Source organism: Panonychus citri, unplaced genomic scaffold (genome assembly GCF_014898815.1).
Source record: "Panonychus citri isolate SS breed McGregor unplaced genomic scaffold, ASM1489881v1 Contig00108, whole genome shotgun sequence".
Lineage (NCBI taxonomy): Eukaryota > Metazoa > Arthropoda > Arachnida > Trombidiformes > Tetranychidae > Panonychus > Panonychus citri.
In genome coordinates, this window is record NW_026515513.1 from 380,957 (window position 1) to 408,532 (window position 27,576).

The following is a 27,576-nucleotide window of genomic DNA, read 5'->3' on the forward strand; positions in this document are numbered from 1 at the left end:
GACAACAAATTGTAGTTTTGTTGTTTAAATAAATGAAACTCTGACACATAAACAATTTAATTTGTTTAATTATGAATTAACTTTATCACCGAACAGTTTAAACTTTTAAATTATGGACAATTTAACGTGGACTAGTATAAGTTTAACATGTGTTGAATATCCTCAAGGTAAATTGTAGTTTTGTTTTGTTTTGTTTTTGTTTTCTCTTCTCAAAGAATAAAAATTTCTTCTAATTACAATTTTGGTTGGATTCGGTCTTCTTAATTATTCTTTTCTTTTTATTGTTCATTTAGGTGATGGAATCGGATATTTTTTAGCTTATGCCAGTTTAATTCCACTGGCAGTTCTTGTTTCTTACGTTGCTCTTGTTTTAAACAATCGGGACCTGCCAACGGTAATTTCGTTGTGACTTTTAAACTCTCCATAGTTGCTAATTTGATTTCTTTTTTTCAAATTCTATTCTTTTTTCTCTATTCCATTCAATTAGATATGTCTTTTCACTGGACAACTGATCAATGAAGGGATCAATATTGTTGCAAAACGGACCCTTAAACACCCAAGACCAGAAAATCCTCACCATCTTGTCGGAAGTGCCAACAAATATGGAATGCCTTCCCAACATTGTCAATCGATGGCCTTTTTCACAGCCTATTGTTTTCTGTATCTAATGCATCAAGCGAATCACAAAACGCTGTTTACTAGACTAACATTGACGATAATATTAATTTCCAATTTCTTGATTATTCTTTACTCAAGGTAAACAACAATTTAACCTTTTACCTTTTCTCCATTTCATAACTATCAACATGACAGATATTTAATTGCAACTAATTGTATCTTTTTATTTTCTTGTTCTATCAACAGAGTTTATCTTCTTTATCATTACACATCACAATGTGTCGTTGGTGCAATAATTGGATCTTTATTTGCTTATTTATGGTTCCGATTAACTTATGATTTCCTTGCTCATTTCTTTGACAAAATTGTTACTTGGTAAGTAATTAAAAATCACCATCATTGACGCTTATAGTAATTGAACTAATTATCTTTTCATCTATTAGGAAAATTTCACGTTTTCTTGGTCTAACAACTTGGAACATGAATTTAACCCCTAGAACGACAAAATCAAGTAAAAAGAAGACAAAATGAATTCGATAGAATTATTTTTAATTGTTCTTTACGTTGATAAAAAAGTTCCTCATTCACATAATTAACTGAATATGGAAATACTTTGTTATTGGTCAATGAAAGAGAAAAAAACATTTCAACTTAATCATCTTGAACAATTTGTTAACTTCCACCGGTGGAAAATACAATCATCAATTAACTGTACTCGTGATTAATGATTTATACACATACATTTTTAGACAGAATCAACTCCAGGTATATAAACATTATCTCCCAAAAGAGGTTGACAAATTAACTGTCAATGTGTAACAATTAAATCAGTTTATAATTGGAATATTGGAAAACTTTTCCTCAACATATTCCAAGATGCCAATTACCAACAATTAAGATTCCAAATTGAGGCGAAAAAACTTGTTTCTCAGTGGAAGATAAATTTTCTCAATATATTATATTAGAATGATGAAAAAAGACCAACAACCTTTTCTAAATTAATCTAATTTATTGATTAATCTAAAACGTAATTAAAATCTACCAGAGAGATACAATAGAAAACTGAACAAACATCAAGTAATCAAACTAATCAACCTGTTGATTGTTGTAAAGAAAAACAAAAGAAAAGTCAATTTAAAGGTATTTAGATCTCTCATCTTTATTAAATGTTTATAAAACTTGACAACAATTAACCAAATCATTAAACTAAATCAATTAATCAACTGCATAATAATAGTTGATCATCAGTTGGTTGACCTAATCATAATTGATTAACAATCCAAAACAGTAAGAAACAATAATTAAGTGAAAGAAAAACGATTATTATTACAACATAGTTACAACATAACGAAAATAATGATAATAATCATGATAATTAACAGACAATTGAACAATTTAATCAACAAATTGGAAAAATAGAAGGAAAAAAAATTGAATGATAATGTAAAAAGTAGTGACATTGATCTGGAAAAAGTTTAAATACCTGTTTACTTTAATTGCGAATCAGAATTAAATTAAACACTAATTTCTCTATTTTTTCTCTCTTAATCTTGGTACCAAACGTGTGACAGGTAATTCTTGCTAAATTTAATTTTCTATTAAACTAAATTAACTTAATTTTGCTAATTGGTTGTTACCTTTTCTTTTTTTTGCTTCTTCGAAACTTTTTTTTCCATACAGACCTAGAATTGGAATCCTTGAAAACTCGTTGGTCGAAGTTGATTTTTAATCAGATAATCAAGTGATCGGATCAAGAGCTATTAATAATAACTATTTTTTGGTAATTAAGTTAATTCGGTTACAATAAAAGGAATACAAACTAAACAACAACAACAATTAAATGACAAGGTTGGAATGAGGAATATGAAGGAAAAGGTTGAATTGAACATCGGATAACAATTTACTTATTTGATTGTTGTTGGAAATTAATTTAATTGTTTTACAATTTGCTAGACAATTAATAATATTATGTAATAGCCCAAGAGAGTTTCAAATTTGTTGATTAATTAATTTGTGTATCAATAGAAATTTGGATTATTGAGATTGATAAACTTTTTGACTTTTCCAATTGTCAAGGATATTAAATGATGATGATTAACAAATTGTAATAATAATATTGACGATTTGTTGATCAACAAGCTGATTAGTTGATTAGTTTTAACTACGTAATTAAAACGTCTCCAATATGTTAACCAAAAAGATTTTGCTTGATAATCAACTGATTGTTATAATTACCATTGATTGTTGATCGTTGAAACAACCATGAGGAGATAATCAGTTACCATGATAATAGTTATGGTGGGAAAGGGAATCCACCTTCAACCCATCTCTCCCTCTCCTCTCATCATCATCATCTCCCCTTTTTATTTTCTTGATGATGATTATTATTAATTATTACGATCGTTATTATCATGAAAAGTACTCTTACCAATTCAAGGTTACTCGTTGACCTCAATGTGAATTGGCTCACAATTTAATTTGATTTTACTCGGAATCAGGTATGGAAACCGAAATTGTTTAACTAATCATTTCCATTAAATAGTAACATTAACAGTATTCAATGTAGATCGTCACAACTCTCACTCTCTCTCTCTCTCTCTCAAGGACGTCAATCTAAAGGCCAGATATTGACAGAAATCTCGTTTGATGGTTTAGATTGATGATCATGTAATAAGCTTTTTTCATTTCATCGAGAAACATCAACAATAATCAACAACTTTTCCCTTTTTTCATATTCTCTTTCTGCAAATCTCTCTCTCTCTCTCTCTCTTAATCACTGGTTTCCCTCTTCAATTTTCTCCTCCTCCTGGAGTTTCTAATCGACTTTATCATCGTGAATTACCAATACCACCACCACCATTTCTCCAGCACCATCATCATTTTGTTCAATCATTAGTAATGTCATTTGATTAACCACTTAATTAGATTCTTTCTCTTCCTTTTCGTTTTTTCCCCCTTTCAATATTATACCAGAGAGCGAGATAAGAGTGAGAAGAATATGATTAATATTTAGAATGACGATGATAGAGAAAATCCATAGTTCTCATTGTTTGTTGATCGTTGTTATTGATACATAATAATCGCTATGAAAGGTTGACTCTCTTACCCTCTCCACGTATCAACTATACACACATTCAGTGTTACACCACCAACATGATTGATTCCAGTTGAATAATTATTAAACATATGACATGATGAAAGATTAACATAATTTTCTATTAGTTGTTATGTCAATGTTCTCATAATGTTCTCAACCATTTTCTTTTTCTTTCTCTGTTTTTGGCACAATTACCATTTAGAGAGAGAGCAAATAAATCTCATGAAAATCAACACAACAGAAAATATAAATATCAACAGTCAATGGGATATACCAGCAACTCATTTAGTTAGAAACCAGGGTTTGAATAGCAAATCACAAGAATAATTATGATGACGAGGAACATGATGATGACGGTGATCCAATGATAATCATGCAGAAAGTATGAAGTGATGATAAAAATCTGTGGAGATGGAGAAAAAAAAGAGAGAAAAGAACTTGAAGAAAAAAAGAAAAACAGAGATACAAAGAGAAAAGAACATTTTTTTATCTATTCTCCAATTTCCATATCAGCCATCTTACTTTTTCTTTTTCTATCCATCGACCTGTTACTAATTAAGGTTAATCAATTAATGATAATATATGAAAACACCAAAGATGAGAACCAACAATTGATAAAAACAAAAGCGAAAAACAGTAAATCAAACATGGCGACACCAAAAGAGAGGGAAGATCAAAGGTTAAAAAGAATGAAAAAAACTGGAAAATAATAGTAACTGATTTTCCTTTAATCTGTTATCTTTTAAAATCATTCAGAGTAAACGATTAAATCCAGAAAATCACAATTGGAAACTAATCTTTCAACTGAATTAATTGATTAGAGAAAAGATGAGAAATTAATGTTAACCTTTACACTTTAATTTGGTAATAATGGTCAACATAACAAAAAAGAATAAAACAAAAATTCTACACTTTCCTCATTTCTCTTCTCTCTCTCTCTCTTCTTTATCTTCTCTCTTTCATAATAATATTTTGTTCATTTGCTTCCTTCATCTCAGCCTCAGCCTTTTCCATCATCACCATCATGTTGTTGTTGTATGGTGATGATGATGCTCGTAGCTTGAGGGAAGAAGCAAAAAGAACGAGTAAACAAGCAGAAAAGGAATAAAAAAAATCGTCACAAAAACAGAGAGAAAAAGAGACAGAGACACAGACAGAGAAAAGAATAAGAAGAAAAAGAGAGAATCAAGAGAGAGAGAGAGAATAAAGAAAAAGCCCGAGTGAGAAGCATGAAGATGATAAGAAAGAGAAGAGAACAATTTTCTGAAGGTTTTCTCCAGACTGAGAATATTTTTCTCGGTGAATGTTGTTTGTTGTTCTATCATCATCAAGAGAGAGAAGCGTCACCTTTGCTCACTCATTCTAATTCCAATCTTCTCTTTCTTCCCTTTTCCACTGTCTAAATAGTCTGTCTACTTTTCTTTCTCTTTCTAATTTTTCTTCAAAACATCAACAACATTTCCAGAAACAGATTCAAGTGAGTCTGTCGAATCATTTCTCTCTCTCTCTTTCTCTTTCTCTCTCTCATTTAATGTTAGTTGGTGATCATAAGATTTTGTGGTGATGTTGATTATTACAATCACATCAAATTAACGGTGTTTTTTTATTCTGTGTCTCAATTATAACCAATTTTAATTACATTGATTATTCTCCCACATCTTTGTCTTCATCATCTTCATTATCTTCCTTTTGGTGATTCTCTCATGTTTTTCCTACGTTTTCCTTGATTGTTATTCTTTTTTTTCCTCTTCTCTATTCCCTCTCCATCTCTCTCACTTATCTTCTCCATGCTTCTTCATAACCACAAGACAACTACAATCATCAACAGGAGCACACCGATGATACATTTAAAGAAATCAACATAATCAGTTAATTGTTACAATTGTTAATTCTATTCTATTCTTGTTATACAAAACAAAACAATTTACATTTACATTTTTCCCTTTACGTTTCCATTTCTTTGCTGTTTGTTTTTGTGTTTCTCTGTTGCAACTAAAGACACATTGTTACTTTACTTTGATTTTAATGTAAATTGTTCATCTTAGTGATATGTTAATTGCTGATTATCTAGTTGGATTAGTTAATTAATTACATGGAGATTGCCACTCCTGCTCGTTCTTCTCCATTTCCAAAGCTCACATTTGACCATAAACTGATAATTGCCAAGCATCTTGTTTCCTCTAATGGTGGTAAGTTACTCAATCCATCAGAATTTACCTCTTCTCATCTTCCCCTCTTAGAATCACAATTAGAATTATCTTATTAGAATTTTCCTTAATTATCTTTTTATGATTGTTACAATGATTATACCAATCATGAGTGTGATCCAGGTTTAATAGTAACATAAATGAATCACTTTTAATCACATTTTATATGTTTAGTTTGATTCTTTGTCACTTCTGTAAAATGATGATTAAAAAACAGGAAGAATTGAGTTGATTATTTATCTCTCCCTCTTGATTAGTTCTGATGGTGATTACAAAACCATCAGTGGACTTGATTAATTGCTCACCATGTTTTGAATAATAGTTAATGAGAGTATGCGTGTATATCAACAATTTATTATTAAATGTTCAATTTACAATCCATCATGATTATTAATCTCAACTCTTTTTTGCTTCTTCTCTTCATGTGATCATCTTTATGTCGCAATGAAAATCATCACATTGGTTTAGATGACAAACGGAAAACTCCAAATCATCTTGATGATGAATCGTCAACTTGTGACCTTAAGGATGATTCAAATTACGAAATTGGTGCCAAAAGTCGATTAAATGATTCAATTAATACCGGTGGAATTGTCATCTCAAACGTAATTGATAAAACATCAACCACAATTGAAGTTGGAGATAAACCAATAACTGTAGTACAACAACACCAACGTCAGGACGATATGCCAACTAAAATGAGTGAAAATCATTTTAAGCATGTTAATCATTTTCAACAGAATTACGATAATCGTAATTCTATAGCATCTTCACCGATGATAATTAAAATGGATGATGAAGAAATGTGCAATAATAATAATAGTAATATTAATCGTGATAACACTTCAATCAACACCAACACCAAATTATCATTTGATGCATATAAAAGCCTTGATAATGATCGGATTAAATCAATATCGGAAAGTGTTACAGTTCATGGAAACAATGAGCTTTCACTTAAGTCAATTCAGCAATTAAATAAAAGTGATCTTAGAACTAATCATGATTACAATGAGAACTGTAAAAATGATACCAATTGCAATGGCGCTGGTAATACAACATTTAATAATATTAACGATAGACATATATCATCATCGGCTAATGGTACTACTTTCAAGGTACCAAATGAACTTGCAATCAACATGAACAACAACAACAACAACAGTAGCAATTATAATAATCGTTCATCACCATCAAGCCCATCAATACCTTACCGTAAGCAATCAGTTTTTGTTGCCCCTGCAGGATTAAATTGGATTATCCATAAAAACAGAAACAATCCCCAACATCATCATCAACAACCACAATCTTCACCATCATCCCAACAAATTCCAGTTAACCATAATATTGATTCTTCCGGATTAACTAAATCAACTCTATCAACAACATTTGCATCTTCTCAGGCACCAATACCATCTACATTACCTTTCAATTCACCCTCTTCCTTATCATCATCTTCTTCATCAACAATAACAACAACAACAACAACAACAACAACATCTTCTTCCCCTTCATCAATTGGAATCAACGAAGAAACAAATTCTAATGCTAATAATGTTAATTGTAATAACAGTTCCAATTTTATAAGGAAAAATTCAACAAGTCTTGCACCCAAAGCAAATGCTCAAGAAATCGAGCAACATATAAGTAAAATAATCTCCGAAAATGCTGCTATCGTTGAAACTTTGGACCCTTTATGGTCTAAAAGGTATCTTTCTAGACATTCAGTTTCATCACTACCCTCTGGGTCATCCTCATCCTCATCTTCTTTTCCGGCCACTTTAACTAGATCAACAGTAACCACCAATAATTTACCTTCTCGTCGTTACAGTGAAATTGTTGTCGATCCAAATCATGCCTCTGGTTCAAAACTACAATCAGCTCTATTAGGCAGAGTATTAACAACATGTTCATCTACACCAGGAACAACAATTGTATCTCCATCAAATGTGCCTCATCTCACTCATCATCTCAACAACAACAACAACATCTTCTTCCCCTTCATCAATTGGAATCAACGAAGAAACAAATTCTAATGCTAATAATGTTAATTGTAATAACAGTTCCAATTTTATAAGGAAAAATTCAACAAGTCTTGCACCCAAAGCAAATGCTCAAGAAATCGAGCAACATATAAGTAAAATAATCTCCGAAAATGCTGCTATCGTTGAAACTTTGGACCCTTTATGGTCTAAAAGGTATCTTTCTAGACATTCAGTTTCATCACTACCCTCTGGGTCATCCTCATCCTCATCTTCTTTTCCGGCCACTTTAACTAGATCAACAGTAACCACCAATAATTTACCTTCTCGTCGTTACAGTGAAATTGTTGTCGATCCAAATCATGCCTCTGGTTCAAAACTACAATCAGCTCTATTAGGCAGAGTATTAACAACATGTTCATCTACACCAGGAACAACAATTGTATCTCCATCAAATGTGCCTCATCTCACTCATCATCTCCAACAACAACAACAACAACAACATCGTTTACCTGTGAATCCAAATGGTCCAGTTAAAAAATTCAGTGAACCAATTTATCCTTCTGTTATAATTAACATGAAACAACAGCAAGAAGTTAATTCAATGATAAATAAAACAGTAGGCTCAATGGGTATTAATGAACAAACTGGATTAAGACCAAGTTTGGTTCGTAATCTACTCAGCTCAGCTAAAAGTCCAACAATTAAAGTTATCCCAGTGCCTACATCATCATCATCGTCATCATCTTCATCAACCACCACAATTATGGATAATACAACAAACGTTAATCCAGATAATCCAGAAGGAAGTATAATAAAAGATTTATTATTAAAAGCTCGTGATTCGGGTGAAAGTTCAAATGAACGACGAAATAGTCGAGTTAATCAATTGCCATCGATACCACCACCAATTCAAGAAGAGCTCTCAATGCTTGTCTATGTTTGTACACTTTGTACAATTTGTTTTCGAAACAAGGAGACACTCGAAGCTCACCAATTACACTATTGTAAAGCCAACGAAACCCAATCACCAATGAACGAAAGGTCACCCAATCAGTTACAATTATTAAATGATCACGTTCAACGTAAAATGTCAGTAATGGAATCAAATTTCTTACAACAACAATTAACTAAACCTGTTCAGTCATCAACGTCTAATCCAAAATCAGGTAACATCTTCACCCAACCTCAACTTGTTAATATTAATCAACAACAACATTTGAAACAGCAGCAACTTTATCAGTCATCATCCTCATCCTCATCCCATCTTAATCAACCAACACAACAACAACAACAACAACCCATAGTTGGTAATATATTAAAACAGCAACTATTAGCACCATCGGCAGGACCACCATTGAAAAAGCGGAAAACATCCGAACCACTTTTCACCAAATCTCATCTTCATCGTTTTAGTCATCCTCATCATCTATTAAATCATCATCATTCAAGTCAATCACATGGAGATATAATCAATTCCCATAATGTCCGTAAAACCTCAGTTGTTCAAAGTCCCTCGAGTAAATTATTAATTAACAAAAGCAAATCAACTGGCAAGGAAACTTTAATTGAATCTGATTGTTTAAATAGTAGCCTTTCATCATCATCTTCATCGTCCTCATCCTCATCATCATCATCATCGTCTACAATGATTAATGATAATATCGTAATCTCAGTGACAAGTGAACCAATAACCTTTTCATCAACCAATACAATTGCCACCCAATCAATTGCTTTCTCTAATCATTCACATAGCTTTTTAAATCAATCTAGTCTTGACAGATTATCATCATCTGCATCTCCATCACCATCATCATCATCGTCAGCCAATCAAAAATTAACTCTTGACATTTTACCTGATTATTATCCTCATATAAAGTGTCCCAAGACAAAGGTAACCCTTTCAGGTCCAATTGTTTTTCCAGTTTTACGAAAAATTTTAACAGAAAACAAAGAAAACATTGAATTTCAAGCTTCCCCAGAAGCAATTCAATCTCACTCTACATTAATCTCATCCTCATCTTCATCTTCATCTTCATCAACAATCAATCCTTCTGGTCATGCTAATAACGATACTATAAATAACAATAATTACCTGGTCTATAAACAGATTCCATCAATCCCTGAATTTGATGAAGATTCAATGGTGGAAGAGAAAGTGGATGAAGATAAAGATGATGATAAAATGAAATTTAAGATTGAACAGGATGATGGTGAACCGATCAAGTGTGATAATGATGATAATTTAAATATCTTACCTGATAATAAAGTAGCTCATGATGACGACGAGCCACAATTATCAACTAATCAGGAAGGTCAAGATTATAAAGTTAATGGTCATTTAAATGTAGTTAAAGGTGAATTCAATGATTTGGATAATCATAATGTTAATAGAAAGCAATTAACTCAAGATGATAAATTGTTGAATAGTGACAATTGTGATTCTAAATTGAATAATATAACCAATAACAGTAATATTATTACAAATGGATTAACAAATAATCGGCCGACAACATTAACATTGAGAAAAAAATATCCATCATCCAATACAACATCATCATCACCACCACCTAATCAAGGAGATAATTTAATGATTGGAATGGAAAATAAGTTAATCGGATCAACACTGGTCAGTCCTGATTCACCTCGACCCAAACGTAAATGTATGCAGCTTTATATTAAAGGTCAAACTTATACCTATTTAGGCCTTAAAATGTCAACCCGATCAACATACTGTTGCATTTATCGACCTCAGCCCATGTATGTCCCACAAGAGGCTTCATCTAAACTATCAATGTACTCCAATTGGAAGATAAATCCACCCCACCACGATATATTTAAATTAATGTCTCCCTCTGAATTGTTACATGCCTACGATACGAGGCAATGGTGTTTCAAGGCGAACGGTGTGACAATCACCTTCGCACCCTCATTGGAATCAAAAAAATCCCTCGCCGATACAAACATTTTAACACCTTCTTCGTATTGGACAATTAAGAGACAGCCCGAAGAGAAGGCAGCAATTAAACGGGAATTAATGGAATTGAAAAGAAAAGGAATTGAGGTAAGTTAATCACAATTAACTAATATTATTCGAGATCATCTAAATCGTTGATCGAAAAATAAATCATTGATTGGTGTTATTCTGCTGATTTATTACTACTTATGATACACATGTTTTAATCATCTATATGTTAATGAGGTAACTTATTTCTAGAACGTTAATTATTACAATTAACTGATTTGTTTTTATTTTTGCTCGTTGATTTTTACCTTTTTTTTTGCTGTGGGTATAATCATAATCATCATTATCATCAAGAGCAAGGTAATTGTTTATGTTGATTACTATTAATCAGTTGATTGTTGGTTACCAAAGGTGATTGAAATCAAATGAGTCCAAGGTGTTTAACTGTTGATTGTTGTTCTGTTTCCATTTTCAAGTTAATTACAGATAAATCATGTTTCCCAATCATTTTTTCATTTTTAATGTTGTTGATTATTTCACTTTCTTTTTCCTATTCATTTTAACATTGGTAGTAAATTATTGATTGTTTTGTTATTATACAATTTGTAAATTGTTGTTGTTATTGATTGGCTTGAGTTTTAATCTTGTATCAATTTCTATGAACATTAATCAACCATTTTAATGTTTAATTTTAGCTCAATTAATTAGTAGTTTACTCATTGCATGATAATCCACATTAGATAATCTCTTGATTATTTATTTTGGATTAGATTGTTAAACTAATTGATAAATTTAAAGAAAATTGAATATTTTTTATCGACTTTGATTGCTAACAATTTAAATTTCTATTAACTTATCAATGCTGATAAATACAACAACAATTAGTCTAGTCATTAATTGTACTAACTGTATTTCGTATACCTTGATGATTGAAAATTAAATTGTGAACAATTAACTCTCTTTAAATCAACATTAGTAACAAAAAATTTTCAACAAAAAGTTTCCTTCATCTAAATTGAAACATTAATTGCTGGATAATTTTTTTTGCTGTTAATATCAAATTATTATCATTTACTTTGTTGTTGTTAATGTTGATTTAATCAATATTGGGTTAACCGTTAAGTTTATATGAGGCTATTGACTTTTTACCAATCAATAAGCAACAACAAGTAAATTAACTGTTAATTAGCCATTAACAATTAGCTTCTCTGTAATCAAGTTAACTCATAGAATTTTAATTTTGTAGGTCATGGTTGTAATCCACTCTCTCTCTCTCTATCTCTCCTCCTCTCTACCACCATCCACCACCTCCACTACCACCTTATTCATCCTCTTAATTTAGTTAATTTCGTAATTGATGTTAACCTAATTAGCGTTCGTAATATAATTTTAAAAAAGTAGCCTGAAAATTGCCGCCTTTTCGTGTTCATCTTAAATGTTCAAATTATTTTCTTTCGATTTCTCTTTAAACCTGAATATCTCTCTCATCGTAATCAGATTGATTAACTGATTAACCGACTAGTAAGAAAAATCCTATTGTTGATTATGGTAAACTGTTTCAAATGATCAAAAGGTTAATCAACAATTTAAATGTTAACAATCAAATTTTGTTGTTTTCTTTTTTTTTCTTCATCAACAATTAACAACGCCTTTCTGATTAAGATTAATCATTATTGATATGCAACAGCAATTAATATGTTTTATCAACAATTAGTATCAACATAAATTGTCCATTCATCATTCACCAACTTTTTTTGCAACTCTCTCAACCCAAATAAGCTTAGTATTGACTCTTGAAAGTAATATTATGAACAATCAAGATATAATGATAATCATAATTAAACCTTAATCATAATCAACATTAAAACAATAACAAATCTGAAAAAGGTATTAAAAACTGAGTGGAAAAATAAACTGATGACTTAAAATTAGGAAATTACATTAATTTATATGATAAATTGTCGATTAATTAATAGATAATAATGTAAAGTAGTTAAATTAATCAATGATGATTAACAAAATACAATCAATTAATCTGAAACACTGATTTAATTGATCAGTTTCATTATAAATCCAATGTACATGTCACCCAATCATTTAATTGTGTTAATCATATTAAATTGTTTGATAGTAACAAAAGTAACATTTTTGATTACTTAATAATCAGCAGCAATTTAGATTCAATTATAATGATGATTTTAATGAAATGTTGTCGCTATTAAATGATAATAAAAACAGAACCTTCAGACTTCAACCTGAGCAATTGAATATCATTTATTAATAGTGAACGAATATAAGTTGAAGCAAAAAAAAAGTTCTAATAAAAATCGAACCTTAATTTTGAACCTTTTCACTTTCGCCACATAACAGTTACAATCTATTGTCTGTTAGAACTTTTTTTTTCAAATCGAATATATTTTTTCTCTCTCTCTTTTTCTCTTTCTTTTCATTGTGATTTATAAGCACTCATTTTCTGGTTCATACCAAATTGAGATTCACTGAACGAAACCGGCCTTGACCTAATATATTCATAAATGTATTTATAAATTGTTGATTGTGAATGAACGGCAGCGATATTTTGATTGTTGAAGGTCATTTAGTAAACAAAATTTTTCCTTGAACCGCCACCGATTGAATACGTAAAGAAAAAAAGTTATTATCATTATACGATTATGATTACAATTAGTAAATGATGAAGAAAGAGAGAGAGAGAGAGAGATTCGAAAAAACAAAATTCGAAATTGATTTTTACGGACAAGTCAAGGTAATGATCGTACAAGTTAATCACAATCGAATCTATTGATTTTAATTAAGGTGCTCGTACTCTTGATCTGTCAAGGTTAGAGTTTAAAATGATTTTAGTGACATAACTTCATAGTGATTAGAAATCCATTGATTTACCATCAACTTAATTGTACAATTAACTCTGGTGGTTTTTTCTCTTGAAATTATTATTATTGTTGTTGGTTTAATTGTCCACGTCTCTTTGGTCAATTCATTGATTTAAATATATTGTTTAAAATTGACGAAAAGTTTTTTGATGATTAATATATAACAACGATATTCATGCCTGAGGGTAATCACGAGATTCCTTTAATTCATCCAGAATATTTATTCGATATGTATGTTAATCTAAATTGTTGGACTTTCTTTCTTTGCTCTTACTTCAAACAATTCAACTAAATTACAATTAAATCCCCTCTGGCAATCAAGATAAACTCATAACAATCAAGTTAATCAAGTTGTAAGAAAAGATAGAGAAAAAAAATTACTATTATTATTATCATAAGAACACAAATGATTCTGGTCTCATTCATTATCATTCATTGTAACCTTTAACCTACAAGATGATTCATAACAATTAGTTATATAATTTGAAGGTGAAAACATGAATTTTTTTTCTCCATTAGATTTCATAAGACATGATGATACAATTTTTGAGTCTGTGTGTTGATTTAAATTGTTGCTTGATTGTTGTTGATTACACAGAAGCAGTTACAAGTAATAACAAGCAACAACAAACTCATAATAACAAACCAGTTTTTCCAGCCTGTTGACCGGGATTTGCGACCTTGACGGCGAGATTTCCCTCTCATATAATCATTCCCTTTGATTCTGATTATTTTGTTTTTCTTTCTTCATCTTCATTCACTCAACAAGACACTTTGATGGTGAAATCATGAGGATCAAACCGATAGAAAAAAAAAGAAAACAAGATTCTCTTTCTCTCTTTCAATAACTCCAGCAAGAATATATAACAATCTGAAACTCTGATTCTCACTAAACTGTCAGAATCTAAATGAACACATTTCGACTCGATTATTTATCTGATATGAAACATTGTGATCTTTTCAATGGTCATTCATTTATCTTTTTTTTTATTGAGAATATCATTTGAAATATGATATGAGACCATGGAAAATACCATTAGATCGAACTGGACTTTTTTGATTGTTCATTTCTAGTTGATCATTTGTTTCTTTTTCCTTCATGATTCTGAAGTAACATTGAATGATTACAGAAAAACAACAACAACAACAACAAGAAAAGTAGGACAAAAACCTTACTTGACCCTTGGAGAAAAAGAAGAAGAAAAAAAGAAAGTCCCGTTCACTATATAATCTATTCAATGACAATTTCTCTTTCGAATTTCACTTTCGATCAATTATTATAACTCTCCCTCTAACTTACTCTTTACTCTCTCTCTCTCTCTCTCACTTATCATTCTCACTCATTCATTATAAATGTTATCATAATACCGAGTGACACTATTTTCCCTACTCTCAAGGTTGATCATTTATACTCAACATATAATCATCATGTATGATTATGTTTACATCATTTTTTGTTTGATACAGAAAAAAAATCCACACTAAATGTAAATTTCCCTTTAATTAACTTTAATTAAATCACAATTAACGCGAAAATTTAGCTTAGAAACTAAGTAATTCCGTTAATTGTCATAATATCAAATTGATTTGGTTTAAAAATTAATCATTTCATTCATGGAAAGGGTCAGTTTATTGTCCGATTCCCTATGGATTAAATTGAAATTGTAACTTTCTATCATTGAGATTGTTTTATGGGCCATTAATTATTGTAATAATTTGTTTTTGTCTCTTCTCATAATTTATTATCAAAAGATAATTATATTGTTACATTGATTGTTATTCAATTAATATGAATGACAAATTACATTGATAACAAAATGATTCCCTTTTTTTCAAATAACTGTTGCCCTAATTCATAGAGTCAACATATTGTTACCTTATTCCGAACCTTCAACAATTAATAATCATAATAACATTGTAATTGTTAATTGTGATCTAATAAACGTTGATGACCTACAATTAAAAAAGGTTTTACATTAATTGTTATCATTGTGAGATCATCATCAAGATGATGATCGTCATCAATTTATTTGTATTGATGAAACTCAATTCTAATTATTAGTAAATTAATTTTCATCTGATTGAGTAAATTGTTCACTGATTGTTTTTGGTTAATGAAAAAACTTTACGATTTGATTAGGAACTTTTTTTTCTCACAACAATCAGAGTTATCATGATGATTATTTATCTCTTGCTAATATATTTATATAAATTATTGATTAGTTAATTAATGTTACAATTAGTAAGATAAAATTTATCATTGATAAATTGTTATTGTTTATACTAATTAACTAATTTTTCTGGTTCCCCTTTTGATTAGATTAGTCTGTATTTACCCTTCTCAATTAAACTGATTGCTCGGTGATGATGATGATCATCTCGATGATAATTATCATGATTACAACGATTAATCATTTTCTTGATTTAATTCCAAATCAATAGACAATAATCAATATTAATTTCCAATTGAATTATCATTTGTTTTCTTTCCTCCATAGGAAACCTTTGAACTCTCCATGAGTGATATTAATTATATATTGATAATTAACTTGATTCTGATCATCACTTTAATCATCTATTTTATTGCTGACTATTATTCAATTCATCTTCTTATGATAATGATGATGATTATCATCATCTCTCTCTCTCATGATCAACGGATGATTTTGTGGTTTACCTTTCATCTAAAAATAAACCAAATACTCAATGATATTTGAGCTTAATTTTTTTTATTCAAGTTCCATCATGATGATGACAACATATCATGAACTTCAACCTTTGATCAATTATCTCATATTTATATTAATAGTATTTGCTGATTGTTGATGATTAAAATTGTTGATGAAAGGAATCTAATGATAATCATTTCTTCATTTTCCTTTTTTTTTAATGAATCGGATTAACTTTGAAAACGCCTAATTAACCTTGATTATGACCTGATTAACTTAATGAATGGCCACCCAGGGCAAATTGTTAATCTGAATTCATCTCTTTTAATTATTTTAATTCTGTTTAGCTGTTAATTAAATTAATTAACTTTTTCTTGCCAACATATTGAATTTGGTAGGATTTGAGTGGGAAATTTGATTGTATCATCGTCTACAATTAACTTTCTTGTTTCAATGTTAACAATTAACTCCAACAATTAACTAATCATGATAATCAGTTCTAATTGTAACAATTTTTTTTAGTGTTTTATGATTTTTATGATCATTTTATCATTAGTGATTATTATTAGATTACTATCGATTTTTATACTTTGATTTATGAATAAATTTGGTAACAATTTGAATCACTAGATTGATTGTTGAAGGATTATCCTGATTGTCTCAGTGATTATGATTAATTCACAACTAAATCAAATGAAATCCTTGAAAGCATGAAAGTAAAATCTGCAAACAAAAGTTGCTCAATGTTGTTAATTCAGTTGCTTTTATAACTACGTAACTGTGATTGAAATTAATTCAGCTAAAGGTCAAATTAAGGTTATGTAATTAACTAATTGTCTTGTATTTAGCTGAATATGTGTGTATGTGTGTTATGTTGATTGTTTTAATTGTCTGTTATCAACGTGATGGTAAAAAACTGAAATGAGATTGGTGAACATTAATTATGATAACTTTTAATATTTGATTAGGAAATTTTCATTTGTCATTAATTTTAGTTGTGATTAATAATTGATGATTAATAAATTAGTAAAAGTTAAATAAACTGATTAGTTAATCGTCTTGATTAAATGTATTTTATGAAATTTTCAACTCTTCACTTGATAGACAATCAATTGAATCAAATTTCAACTCAATCTCCATCTTTAGTTATTAGTAACAATTAAGTTAATTTCAATTATCATTCAGGTATAATAACTAAAATCCACCCTTAACAATTGAATTAAACACCATTAATTTGATTCACAATTAACCCGTTAATTAACATGATTACTCAGATAATATTTGATTACAAGCTCACATCTAATAGACAAGCAATAATTTCAACACAATTAGTTAATCATGATGATAATTATCATGAATTTTTGTAAGAAAACAAAAAAAAAGTTTAATCAGTCAACTTAATAACCTTGATCTTTATTAATACACTTTGTGATTTATATCGAGAGGTTAGTTTTACTGAAAACTAATTCTGACAATTAACTGATTATTTCTGTTGATATTGATGTTGTTGTTATTATTATCATGATCATTATCATGACATTGAAAGTTCAAGGTGATTAAAGTTTGCAAAGGATTAAACTAACTCACGGTTAACAAGCTAATCTTTCAGCTGATTACTGAACTTTTCCTTGTTTTTTTTTCTTCTCATTAAAGTTAAATTGTTACTATTAGATTAACAATTACAATCTAAATTGTTACCTGTCTCTTTAACAGGCAAGACTGTTGATTGTTACCTTTTAATTGTCATTCAAATTGGTTTATTTTCATCACAATAAATACAGTTTTTTAAGGTCAAGTAATCAAATAATCGCTTGACCTATGGTTAATTTCAATCAACTCTCGCACTTGCTTTTTGTGATTAGTACAATACTCAATTAACTAATTGTTTCCCATTCTCGAATATTGAACAATTAATTAAAGTCTAGTCCTCATGTTGGAAAATAATTTAGTCGAAATCTAAAAATATCTTTTCCTGAATTACTCAGTTGAAACTCTGAGAGTTATTTTCATGAATGAATTTTAGTTACTCACTTTTGGACAGTTCGACTTTTTTGTTCATGTGACATTTTCAGTGTTAATTAGTTTTCAGGTCAAAATATTTTCATGACAATTCATCATCGTCATGATATATAATTAGATTAATTCATATCAACGAAAAAGTTAATCTAACTTAATTAGTAAATCATTTCCTAAATGTATCTTGATAATATTTTTTTTTTTTTGGTTCTAAAGTGAAACCAATTAACCAGTTCAGTTAATTGAAAAATAGAATTTGTTTTTCATCATCAAATTAACTATTAATTGTCATACAATTAACCATCGCTTGATTGTGATGATTAGACTTTAATTTGTTTCTTCAACCTTGATCATCAGGTATACCCCAGATTAATGATTGTTATTTTTGTGTTTAATTGTTATCATGAATGTATGACAATTAAAACCAATATGAATCAACAATTAACTGAGAACATTAATTGTACAATTTAAAAGTTACATTGATCATTATTAAAGTATAGTAGTAAATCAAATGTGATATTAGACTTGTAAACAATTAACATTCAATTGTTTGTTAATCATTTCGACAATGATAATTGTAATGAAACAATAATAATTACAAAATGATTGGACAATTAGATTAAATCAAAGATCGACAATTTGATTAATCAATTAAAAGTTAATCAATAACCTTTACGCAAATGTCATTGATGTTTTCTGGATTTTCTTATCATCTACTATCTGATATGTTTATCATGTTGATTATTATTAATAACTTTGTTTACAATACACCAGAAGGAAAGTTTATTCTGAATGGTGTTCATCATGAACACCATGTGAACATGCTCTGAGTTTTTGTTTTCACTTTTCTCATGAAGATAATTCCAAAGGCTCTCTGACTCAGAATATCCTTGTCCTCGAATTTGTCCTTCGTCAAGATTATATTTGTTTTCTTTATGCTCCCTTTTTATCTGTTCCATGTCTTGAGACTGTTGCCTTTCAGTTAACTGGAAACGAAACCATGGTAACCAAATAGTAACTGAGGCCATGATCTTGAAAATTGTTTCCATCAATTTCTCTCTTTCATTTTTCTCTTTCGCCCTAAAGAATTGATAGAATAACTATTACCAGGAACATTATTATTCCAACGATGATGATATTGTTATCATTTCAGGTTCTATTAATATTATTATCGTGGAAGTCGTTATGTTCTAAAAATATGGAAAGTTTTGGGAGATAATCGATTAATCGATTTGTGAGCAAAGAGAGAGAGAGAGAGAGAGAGAGAGAGAAAGGAAAAGAAAGGGAGGATGAGAAAGAAAAATTGTTTTTCTTGAGTAGAAGAAGAAAAATTTCTTAACATGTATTAGAAGTTGATAATGATTCAGTTGACTCACAATCTTCAGGGTAATTCAGGGAAAGGAAATCTCATTTCTCCTGGTGGGAAGTTCCTCAATGGAAAAACCTTGCCAAATGAGAATTGACATCATCATTGTCTTCGTCATCGTTCTTGTTTTCTCTCACCATGTAACCACCACGCTTTTTATTCCATACCCTTTCTACTCTCTATCTCATTCTCTCTCTCTCTCTCTCTTGATTTTACTTACGATTTTTCATCATGAGACCTTTTCATCATCCTGATCATCATGAACGAGTTTATACTTGCAATGCCATTTCAATCAGAACACTGAATAGATTTAATTGAATGAAGAATAGACAGAAACAATCATGTTCATGATTAAATAAACACTTTATTGTCATTAGAATCACATGATTATATGATTTACATATTTCCCTTTTTGTCTTAATGAACAATTAACACTAATTGTTGATCATTTACAACAGCAACAGCAACAACCACATGATTTTTTCTTCTTTTTCTTCTTCTTTTTCGATTTTTTCTTCTTTGATTTTTTCTTTGATTTTTTGGAAGACTTTTTCGATGATTTTTTCTTCGATTTCTTCTTGGTCGATTTTTTCTTTGTTTTCTTTACCTCCTTTTGAAAGAAAAAGGATAGAGATTAACAGATTAACTTGGATTATTTGTCTTCCCCATGGAATATCTTCTTACCTTTTCCTCTTTTTCCTCTTTTTCATCATCTTCATCCTTCTCACTTGTCTCCTTGGTCTTAAATCGAGTCTTAATCATGAAAGATCTTGGTTCACTCGATGGTACCATTGATTCAACATCCGCAAGTCCAGCTAAACTCAGAATCTCATCCAATGTTTTAAATTCACCGTCATCTTTTGATTTAATTGCTGTTGATTGTTGTTCAATTGAAGTTTCCTTCTTATTTGAATCACTATTTGAAGTTGATGATCGAATCACTGGATTAATTAATTGTTGTTGATTTAATGGTAATGGGCCGATCGTTGTCTGCGTGATATCATTTACCTGTGAAAATGATATCAAATTTTATCAAATTAATTGTTGTTGTTGTTGTTTTTGTAGATAATTAAGTTAATTGCTTACTTGTTTTGTCTTTTCGTTGTCATTTTTTATTGTTTTCAGGTCGATTTGTTGATCATGTCCACTTTTGATTGTTGATTGTTGTTGAATCTCAACGTTTGTTGGATAATCATTTTGATTACTAAACGGGAATTGTCCAGTGATTAGATTAATTGTTAAACAAGAGATAATTGAAACCAATCCAAACCATTTAATCATTTTGATTTAGATGTTGGTCCTTTTATGTAAAAGGACTTTCCAATTGGAAATCCTTTTACAATTTAACTACAACAATATGATCACAATTTAAGTTTAATTATATTAAATACTCACAATTAATAGTTAAAAGTTTATCAGATCGTAACATTTAATGTTGATCAATTTATAATTAAATTAATTGCAAGTGTATCTATTTTCTTGGTGATTTATATACATCAATTGATTTTCACCCAATAACTTAATTGTTGTTTTTACAGATCCAACTAATCAAAAAAACAATCAATTGCTATCAATTTTGTCTCTTCCCTAAACAATTAAATGTAGTCTTGATTGTTTCTACTGTCAAAAAAGTTAATTAATTTGGCCATTGATTAATTGATTGCTGTTTAATTGAAAAATTATTGATTGTTGACTGAATATAAATTATCAATTTTTATTATATTATTTTGTGATTTCAACTATTAGCAACTTCAATTAACAATAATGATAAGTATTAATAAATAACAATCTAGTAATTAAGGTAAATATATAATTTGATTTAATGTTGTTATTGTTATTAATCAACACTCATAATTAAGACTGATTAACAAGCAATTAGATTATCATTATTAATGAGCTATTATCGTTCTTGATTAACGGGAAATTACAGATTTTAACTAAATTACGTTGATAATTTGATTTACCTCTGATCTTAATCAATCACATTACACTCACAATGATTATGTGATATATTATGATTGCAACTAAATCATGATGTTAATCAATGACAATCAATATCTGATTGTTGAGACAAAGTCATTCAAATGATTAATTAACCCATTATCATGTGAATAATAATCATCAACGATAACAATCAATATCACAATTAGCTAATACATGTATTAGTAAATTGTTACGTTTACAGGTAAACTTAATTTTAATCATGAAGCAAAATTAAGTTAATTTAATTACACATCCTTTGACTAATTAAGCTAAATTATCAATATTTTGATATGAAAAATATCCAATATCATCAAAGGGTTTCCTGATCAAATAATTTCTAATTAAATTTTCATATCCTTTCTGGTAAATTGTTAAACTGAACAATTAGTTGATAGAGATTATAATCGACTAGATAGAGGATCTTAATCCGTTTGGGATAATCTTGTTAAGAATTTGTTGAGCTGGAGAGTTAATCAGTTCTAAGAAATTGTCTCTCTCGATTTTCTATGGAATCGAATTGATAGAAAAGGAAAAACAAATGATTCGATTCGATAAAGTTAATTGTAAAATGGAAGTATTAACATCTCAAAGAGGTGGAAAGTTAATTGTTTTCAATAATTTCTTGTTCAATTATCAAAATCGAAGCTGTGATCATCTATATTGGCGTTGTATTAATCGATCTAATTGTTTTGTGACCCTTAAAACCGATGATAATTACAATTTAATTCGAGTGAACAATTTCCATAACCATGAAAACCATACAAGTAGAATCGTGAGTAAGAAATTGTGGGAACACTCTAAATCAATTACAACTAGAATGAGTTACAATCAGGTAATTAATTGTCCTTTTTCTTTATAAATTGTGATTATGAATTACTTTGCCTTTACTCTCTCTCTCTCTCTCTCTCTCTCTCTTTCTCCAGTAAACTTATTGTGTCCATGTACTCGGACACACTTAAACCACGCTCTTTCTCATCTCACAGGCATACAACTCTCTCTCCCCCCATCGTCCTTTTCTTCTAGGTCAAGATCATAGTATTTACTTTAAAGTGAGCCTCTAATTGGCCCACTATTGGTTATCTTATCCCCTCTCTCTCTTTTGCTCTTTCTCTCGTCATCTTTCGGTTAAATTCACTTTTCTTTGGACAAAAAATTCGCGAAAAAGATTTATTCCTTTTTCTTTTTCTTTTTCTTTTTCTTTTTTCCTTCTTTTCTTTCATTGTTAAGAATTGGCATCTCTCTCTCTCTCTCTCTCTCTCTCTCTCTCTCTCTCTCTCTCCTGGAAGAAAAGTCCCTTAAAAGAATAGAAAGAAAGAAAGAGACGCAAGAAATAAGTTTGTTTTAAGAGCAATTCCTTTAAAAGCCTGAGGGTAAATTAGGTTGAAAAGTTTGGAAATTTAGAGGAAAAAAGAAGCAAAAGAAAAGGACTATGGCTTTTCCGTCCTGATTTGAGAAACTAAAGAAGATGAGGATGATGATGAAGGAGTGAGCAAAGAAAAAGATACACAGTTCTAAGGGTAAATAGAAGAAGATAAACAAAAGAGTAAAATATACTAAAAATGAAGATAAAGAAAGAAAGAAGATAAAAAGTTGAGAGAGTGAGAAAAATGGAGAGAGAAAGAGAGATAAAGAAAGAGACTGAATGTCCAGTGTAAACGATAGACACCATTCGAGATTACTTACTGTCTACTTTCGGTCACTCGAACCCCGTTGTTGATTGTTGACTGAAAAACTTGCGTTGAATTTGAAATAGTAAAAATTATCTTTGTGTCCACTTTCATACTTTTATTTCCTACTCAATCTCTCACACTGACCACTTATTTCACTCATTGTGATCAATTGATTGTTGTTTTGTCACCATGGTTTGCCTTGAACACCATTATCGTTGTATCAGCAGAGTGACCCTAATGATTATAATGGTCATTTTCAATTATTTGTTCATCATCAAGTATTTGTTATTAATCTTCCTCATGTTCCTTATGTTTGCTACCAGGATTTAACGGACAACATAATGGACAATAACAATAACCACAGTAACAGAAGTGTTTATCTTACTGGTGGCGGTGGCGGTGGGAGTCGAAAGACAAGCGAGGATCGACTTAGTACTATGTCAGGATTTGATTCTGATTCTAATGATCCCAATCAACCTAAAAGAGTGAAAATATTTGAAGGTGGATTTAAGTCTAATGAGGATTATACTTATGTTCGAGGTCGCGGTCGAGGAAAGTACGTTTGTGAAGAGTGTGGTATTCGTTGTAAAAAACCTTCCATGTTAAAGAAACATATTCGAACTCATACTGACCTAAGGCCATATTCTTGTCGACATTGTGCCTTTGCCTTTAAAACGAAAGGAAATTTAACCAAACACATGAAATCTAAAGCTCATCATAAAAAGTGCGTTGAATTGGGCATAATTCCAGTACCAATAACAATCGATGAATCACAAATTGATTGTGAAGCCTTAGCGAAACAAGAAGCTCTCGAACGGAGCTATTCCGGTGGACATTTGGCCTCAGATGATGATGACAATGATCCCGATGATGAAGATGGTTGTGAAGAGGAAGATGAAGATGGATCAGATGACGAGGGAGTCCCAATTCCGATAATATCTTCAGGTAAGAAATTTATCGATCATCTTGAGTTGATATTTTGATCATTTCGATTGATTTTTTTTGTCGAAGAAAAAAATTTCGATGTTTCATCATTTTCGTATTTTTTGCTCAATCATCATTAGGTATTTTCATCGATCAGGATAAGATGGACATCGATGAATTAGGAGCCGTTGGGGGAGTATCTTTGGGAGGAATGGGAGGTGTTGGACTAATTGGATCTGAGGAGAGAAAAGAACATAGAAAGTCAATAATTGTGGCCAATGAGATGGACGAACAAGAAGTTGCCCGTAGTTTACTTGTTCTTTCAGGTTCGGGTGAATGGTCAGTCCAAGGAGGAGGAAACCCCACTGCTGCTGCTGTGGCCGCTGCAATGGCCTCTGCATCTGGAGTACAAGTGGCTCCCAATTGCCTGGAGCTAAATTATAATTGTGATAATCGGCTAGTCTCTAGTCCAAGTAAACAGCAACAAGTACAACATCATTATCAACACATCACTGATGCTCCAAGTGATTTGAGAAAGATATCAACCTCATCTTCATCATCACTTACACTGAACAAATCATTACTTGATGATAGATTATCATTACCATCAACATCTACATCATCCTTATCCTCTGCCTCTTCTCACTCATCAACAGGAGCAATGCCACCCCATGTAAATGGAGCTCATTTTGTTAACCATTGGTCATCCAATATTCACAATTCACAGTTTTCCCGTCAAAGGTCATTTTCTTTTAACGATGGATTGATAAGACGAAATTCAATAATGATTCATAACAATTTAGATGATAATTTAAGACGATTTGAAAACAACAACAACAACAACAAACTAGAACTCTTGATTTAAGTAACTGTAATTTAGGAACTAATGATAATCACGATAATAATCATGTTATTAATGGTCATATCAATGGCGATATGGTTAATAATAACAATGAAAATACGACTGGTGGTCAAATGTTTGAACATATTATGACCGATGATTCAAATGATAGCGAGGTTGAAGATCACTTTCAACGTCGATATTCAATGTCCGTTATTCAAGATCGAGTTGAACCAATTTACTTTAATTATGATGGTCCAATTGACTTGAGTCGTCGTCCTAATGAAGATTTTGATAATCCCGTTGCTGGACCATCACGATATGACCAACCTCAACCTGGAAGGCGAAATACTTTGTCCACGCCATCTTCACATCCCTTACGCCATCTTTCACGAGCTGAATTAGCTGCAGCAATTAACGGATCAGCAGCAGCGTCTTTCGGTATTGGTACTCGAGAAGATGGTAAATCAGTTTGCCTTAAATGTAATAAAAGTTTTCCCAAGTTGTCGCAACTTCGTCTACATGTTAATGTTCACTACTTTGAAAGGCCATTTCGCTGCGATTCTTGTGGAGTCTCATTTAGAACCAAAGGTCACCTTCAGAAGCACGAAAAATCTGTAACCCATTCAGATAAAGTAAAAATTAATCTCGCCTTTGGAACGGCAACAACAGACAATCCAAGGCCATTTAAATGTGACGATTGTGTGATCGCTTTTCGTATCCATGGTCATTTAGCCAAACATTTACGATCCAAAAATCACATAATGAAACTAGAATGCGCCGGTAAATTGCCGTGCGGGATATACGCTGATATGGAACGATTTGGAATCAATTTAAACGTAATTGAAACAGCTGATTGCGAGAGCAGTTTGCTATCACTACAAAGATTAGCTGAGCAATTATATTACAAAAACGGAGAAATTAATGTAACATGGTTACGACAAACAATACCCTCAACTACAACAACAAGTACTAATCCTCCAATCAATGGCACTTCGAATACTGTTACAACGATTACTACGAATGCGACAACAGTGAGAACCATTACAACCACCGCTACAGTGACAATTCCGGTCCAAGAATCCACACAAAACACAACCACCAGCACCACCACAACTCCATCCATCCAAAGCACACCAACCGGTACCATCACCAATGTGAACAACAACAATATTTACTATCACAATACAAATCTGACAAATTGCAATACCAAATCAATGGAAGTAGATATAAATCAAGCCGATGATACAAATTGCAATAATAATACAATTATGGTTGATAATAATATCGGTGATAATAATAATGATATTACAAACGATACCAATAATAATCATTATGCTTACCATAATCATGGTGGACAAATGAGCAATATGGTTACAATAAACAGCTCACAAAACACCATATCTACACCACCCTCAGCACAACAACAACAAGCACCACAATCAACACCTTCAACAATTTCATCTTCTCACTCATTATCATTGTCAACCTCCACACCAACCACAACTTCATCAACAACAAATATAACTTCAATACGTTCCAATACTTGTAATTATTGTAAACAAGTATTTAAAAGTGCTAAATTTTTACAGGTCCATCTTTATACTGACCATCAACAACAACAATCATCGTCACCCAGTCTTACCACTGAGTCTAATCCTCAACCACAACCACAACCACAACCACAACCACAACAACAACAACAACTTCCAACTCCAATAATACCACCACCTCTTTCACATGCTCCTCAATTGCACTCATCTTCAACCCTTCAATTACCACCACAATCCCAACCTCAACTTTCATCTCAATATCAAACACTTCACCCTCACTTGCAACAACACTATCACCATCATCATCAGCAGCAATTTCACCACGAGCTTCATCAACAACAATTACAACACTTTCAGCAACTTCAACAATTGCAACAAATTCATCCTCATCCTCATCCTCATCTTCATCACCAATCACAGCATCAACAACGACCAGAGACACAACCAGATTCTGATAAAAATATTGGATCTTAATTATTTGTCTCTCTTTACAATTAATAATTGTAATTATATTGTAATGTTTATTTTACTTTGTTAAATTAAAAACAATGAAGTTTATTAGCTTCATATGAAAAAAATTAATCTACTTTTCCAAGTCTAAAAAATGGTTTATCGAGTTGCTAGTTATTAGTTCGGATTAGTTATTAACTATTTAGTGATTAATAAAGAGGAAAATTTATGATTAAATCGATTGATATTATTGTTATATTATCTTTTTAATCTCATTTCTCAGAATTAAACTGAACAATTTAGTGTGAATGCTGTTGGTGGCTCATCATATGAAGTTAATCAAC

General features: G+C 30.7%; 3 protein-coding genes and 1 long non-coding RNA gene across 4 annotated transcripts; 2 read left to right on the forward strand and 2 right to left on the reverse strand.

The window, feature by feature from the left end:
• Positions 1–6: 6 nt before the first annotated feature.
• LOC128389431 (dolichyldiphosphatase 1-like) lies at positions 7–1,273 on the forward strand. The gene is made up of 5 exons (XM_053349027.1): positions 7–167; positions 294–394; positions 488–756; positions 865–993; positions 1,062–1,273. The coding sequence occupies exons 1-5, from the start codon at positions 113–115 to the stop codon at positions 1,147–1,149; spliced, it is 642 nt and encodes a 213-aa protein (XP_053205002.1). The 5' UTR covers positions 7–112; the 3' UTR covers positions 1,150–1,273.
• Positions 1,274–2,547: 1,274 nt separating this feature from the next.
• Positions 2,548–4,995, reverse strand: LOC128389444 (uncharacterized). The gene is made up of 2 exons (XR_008325462.1): positions 4,238–4,995; positions 2,548–4,118 (listed from the first exon to the last, which is right to left on the reverse strand). It is a non-coding gene; the product is annotated as an uncharacterized LOC128389444 (long non-coding RNA).
• A 276-nt stretch (positions 4,996–5,271) lies between these two features.
• LOC128389439 (uncharacterized) lies at positions 5,272–27,364 on the forward strand. Its single transcript, XM_053349037.1, has 6 exons — positions 5,272–5,904; positions 6,391–7,494; positions 7,946–10,968; positions 23,788–24,409; positions 24,529–25,207; positions 25,273–27,364. Exons 1-6 carry the CDS (start codon positions 5,808–5,810, stop codon positions 27,254–27,256), a joined length of 7,509 nt encoding a protein of 2,502 aa, XP_053205012.1. The 5' UTR covers positions 5,272–5,807; the 3' UTR covers positions 27,257–27,364.
• Positions 20,156–21,268, reverse strand: LOC128389430 (probable DNA-directed RNA polymerase I subunit RPA43). Its single transcript, XM_053349026.1, has 3 exons — positions 20,898–21,268; positions 20,496–20,819; positions 20,156–20,421 (listed from the first exon to the last, which is right to left on the reverse strand). The coding sequence occupies exons 1-3, from the start codon at positions 21,090–21,092 to the stop codon at positions 20,257–20,259; spliced, it is 684 nt and encodes a 227-aa protein (XP_053205001.1). The 5' UTR covers positions 21,093–21,268; the 3' UTR covers positions 20,156–20,256.
• Positions 27,365–27,576: the final 212 nt, after the last annotated feature.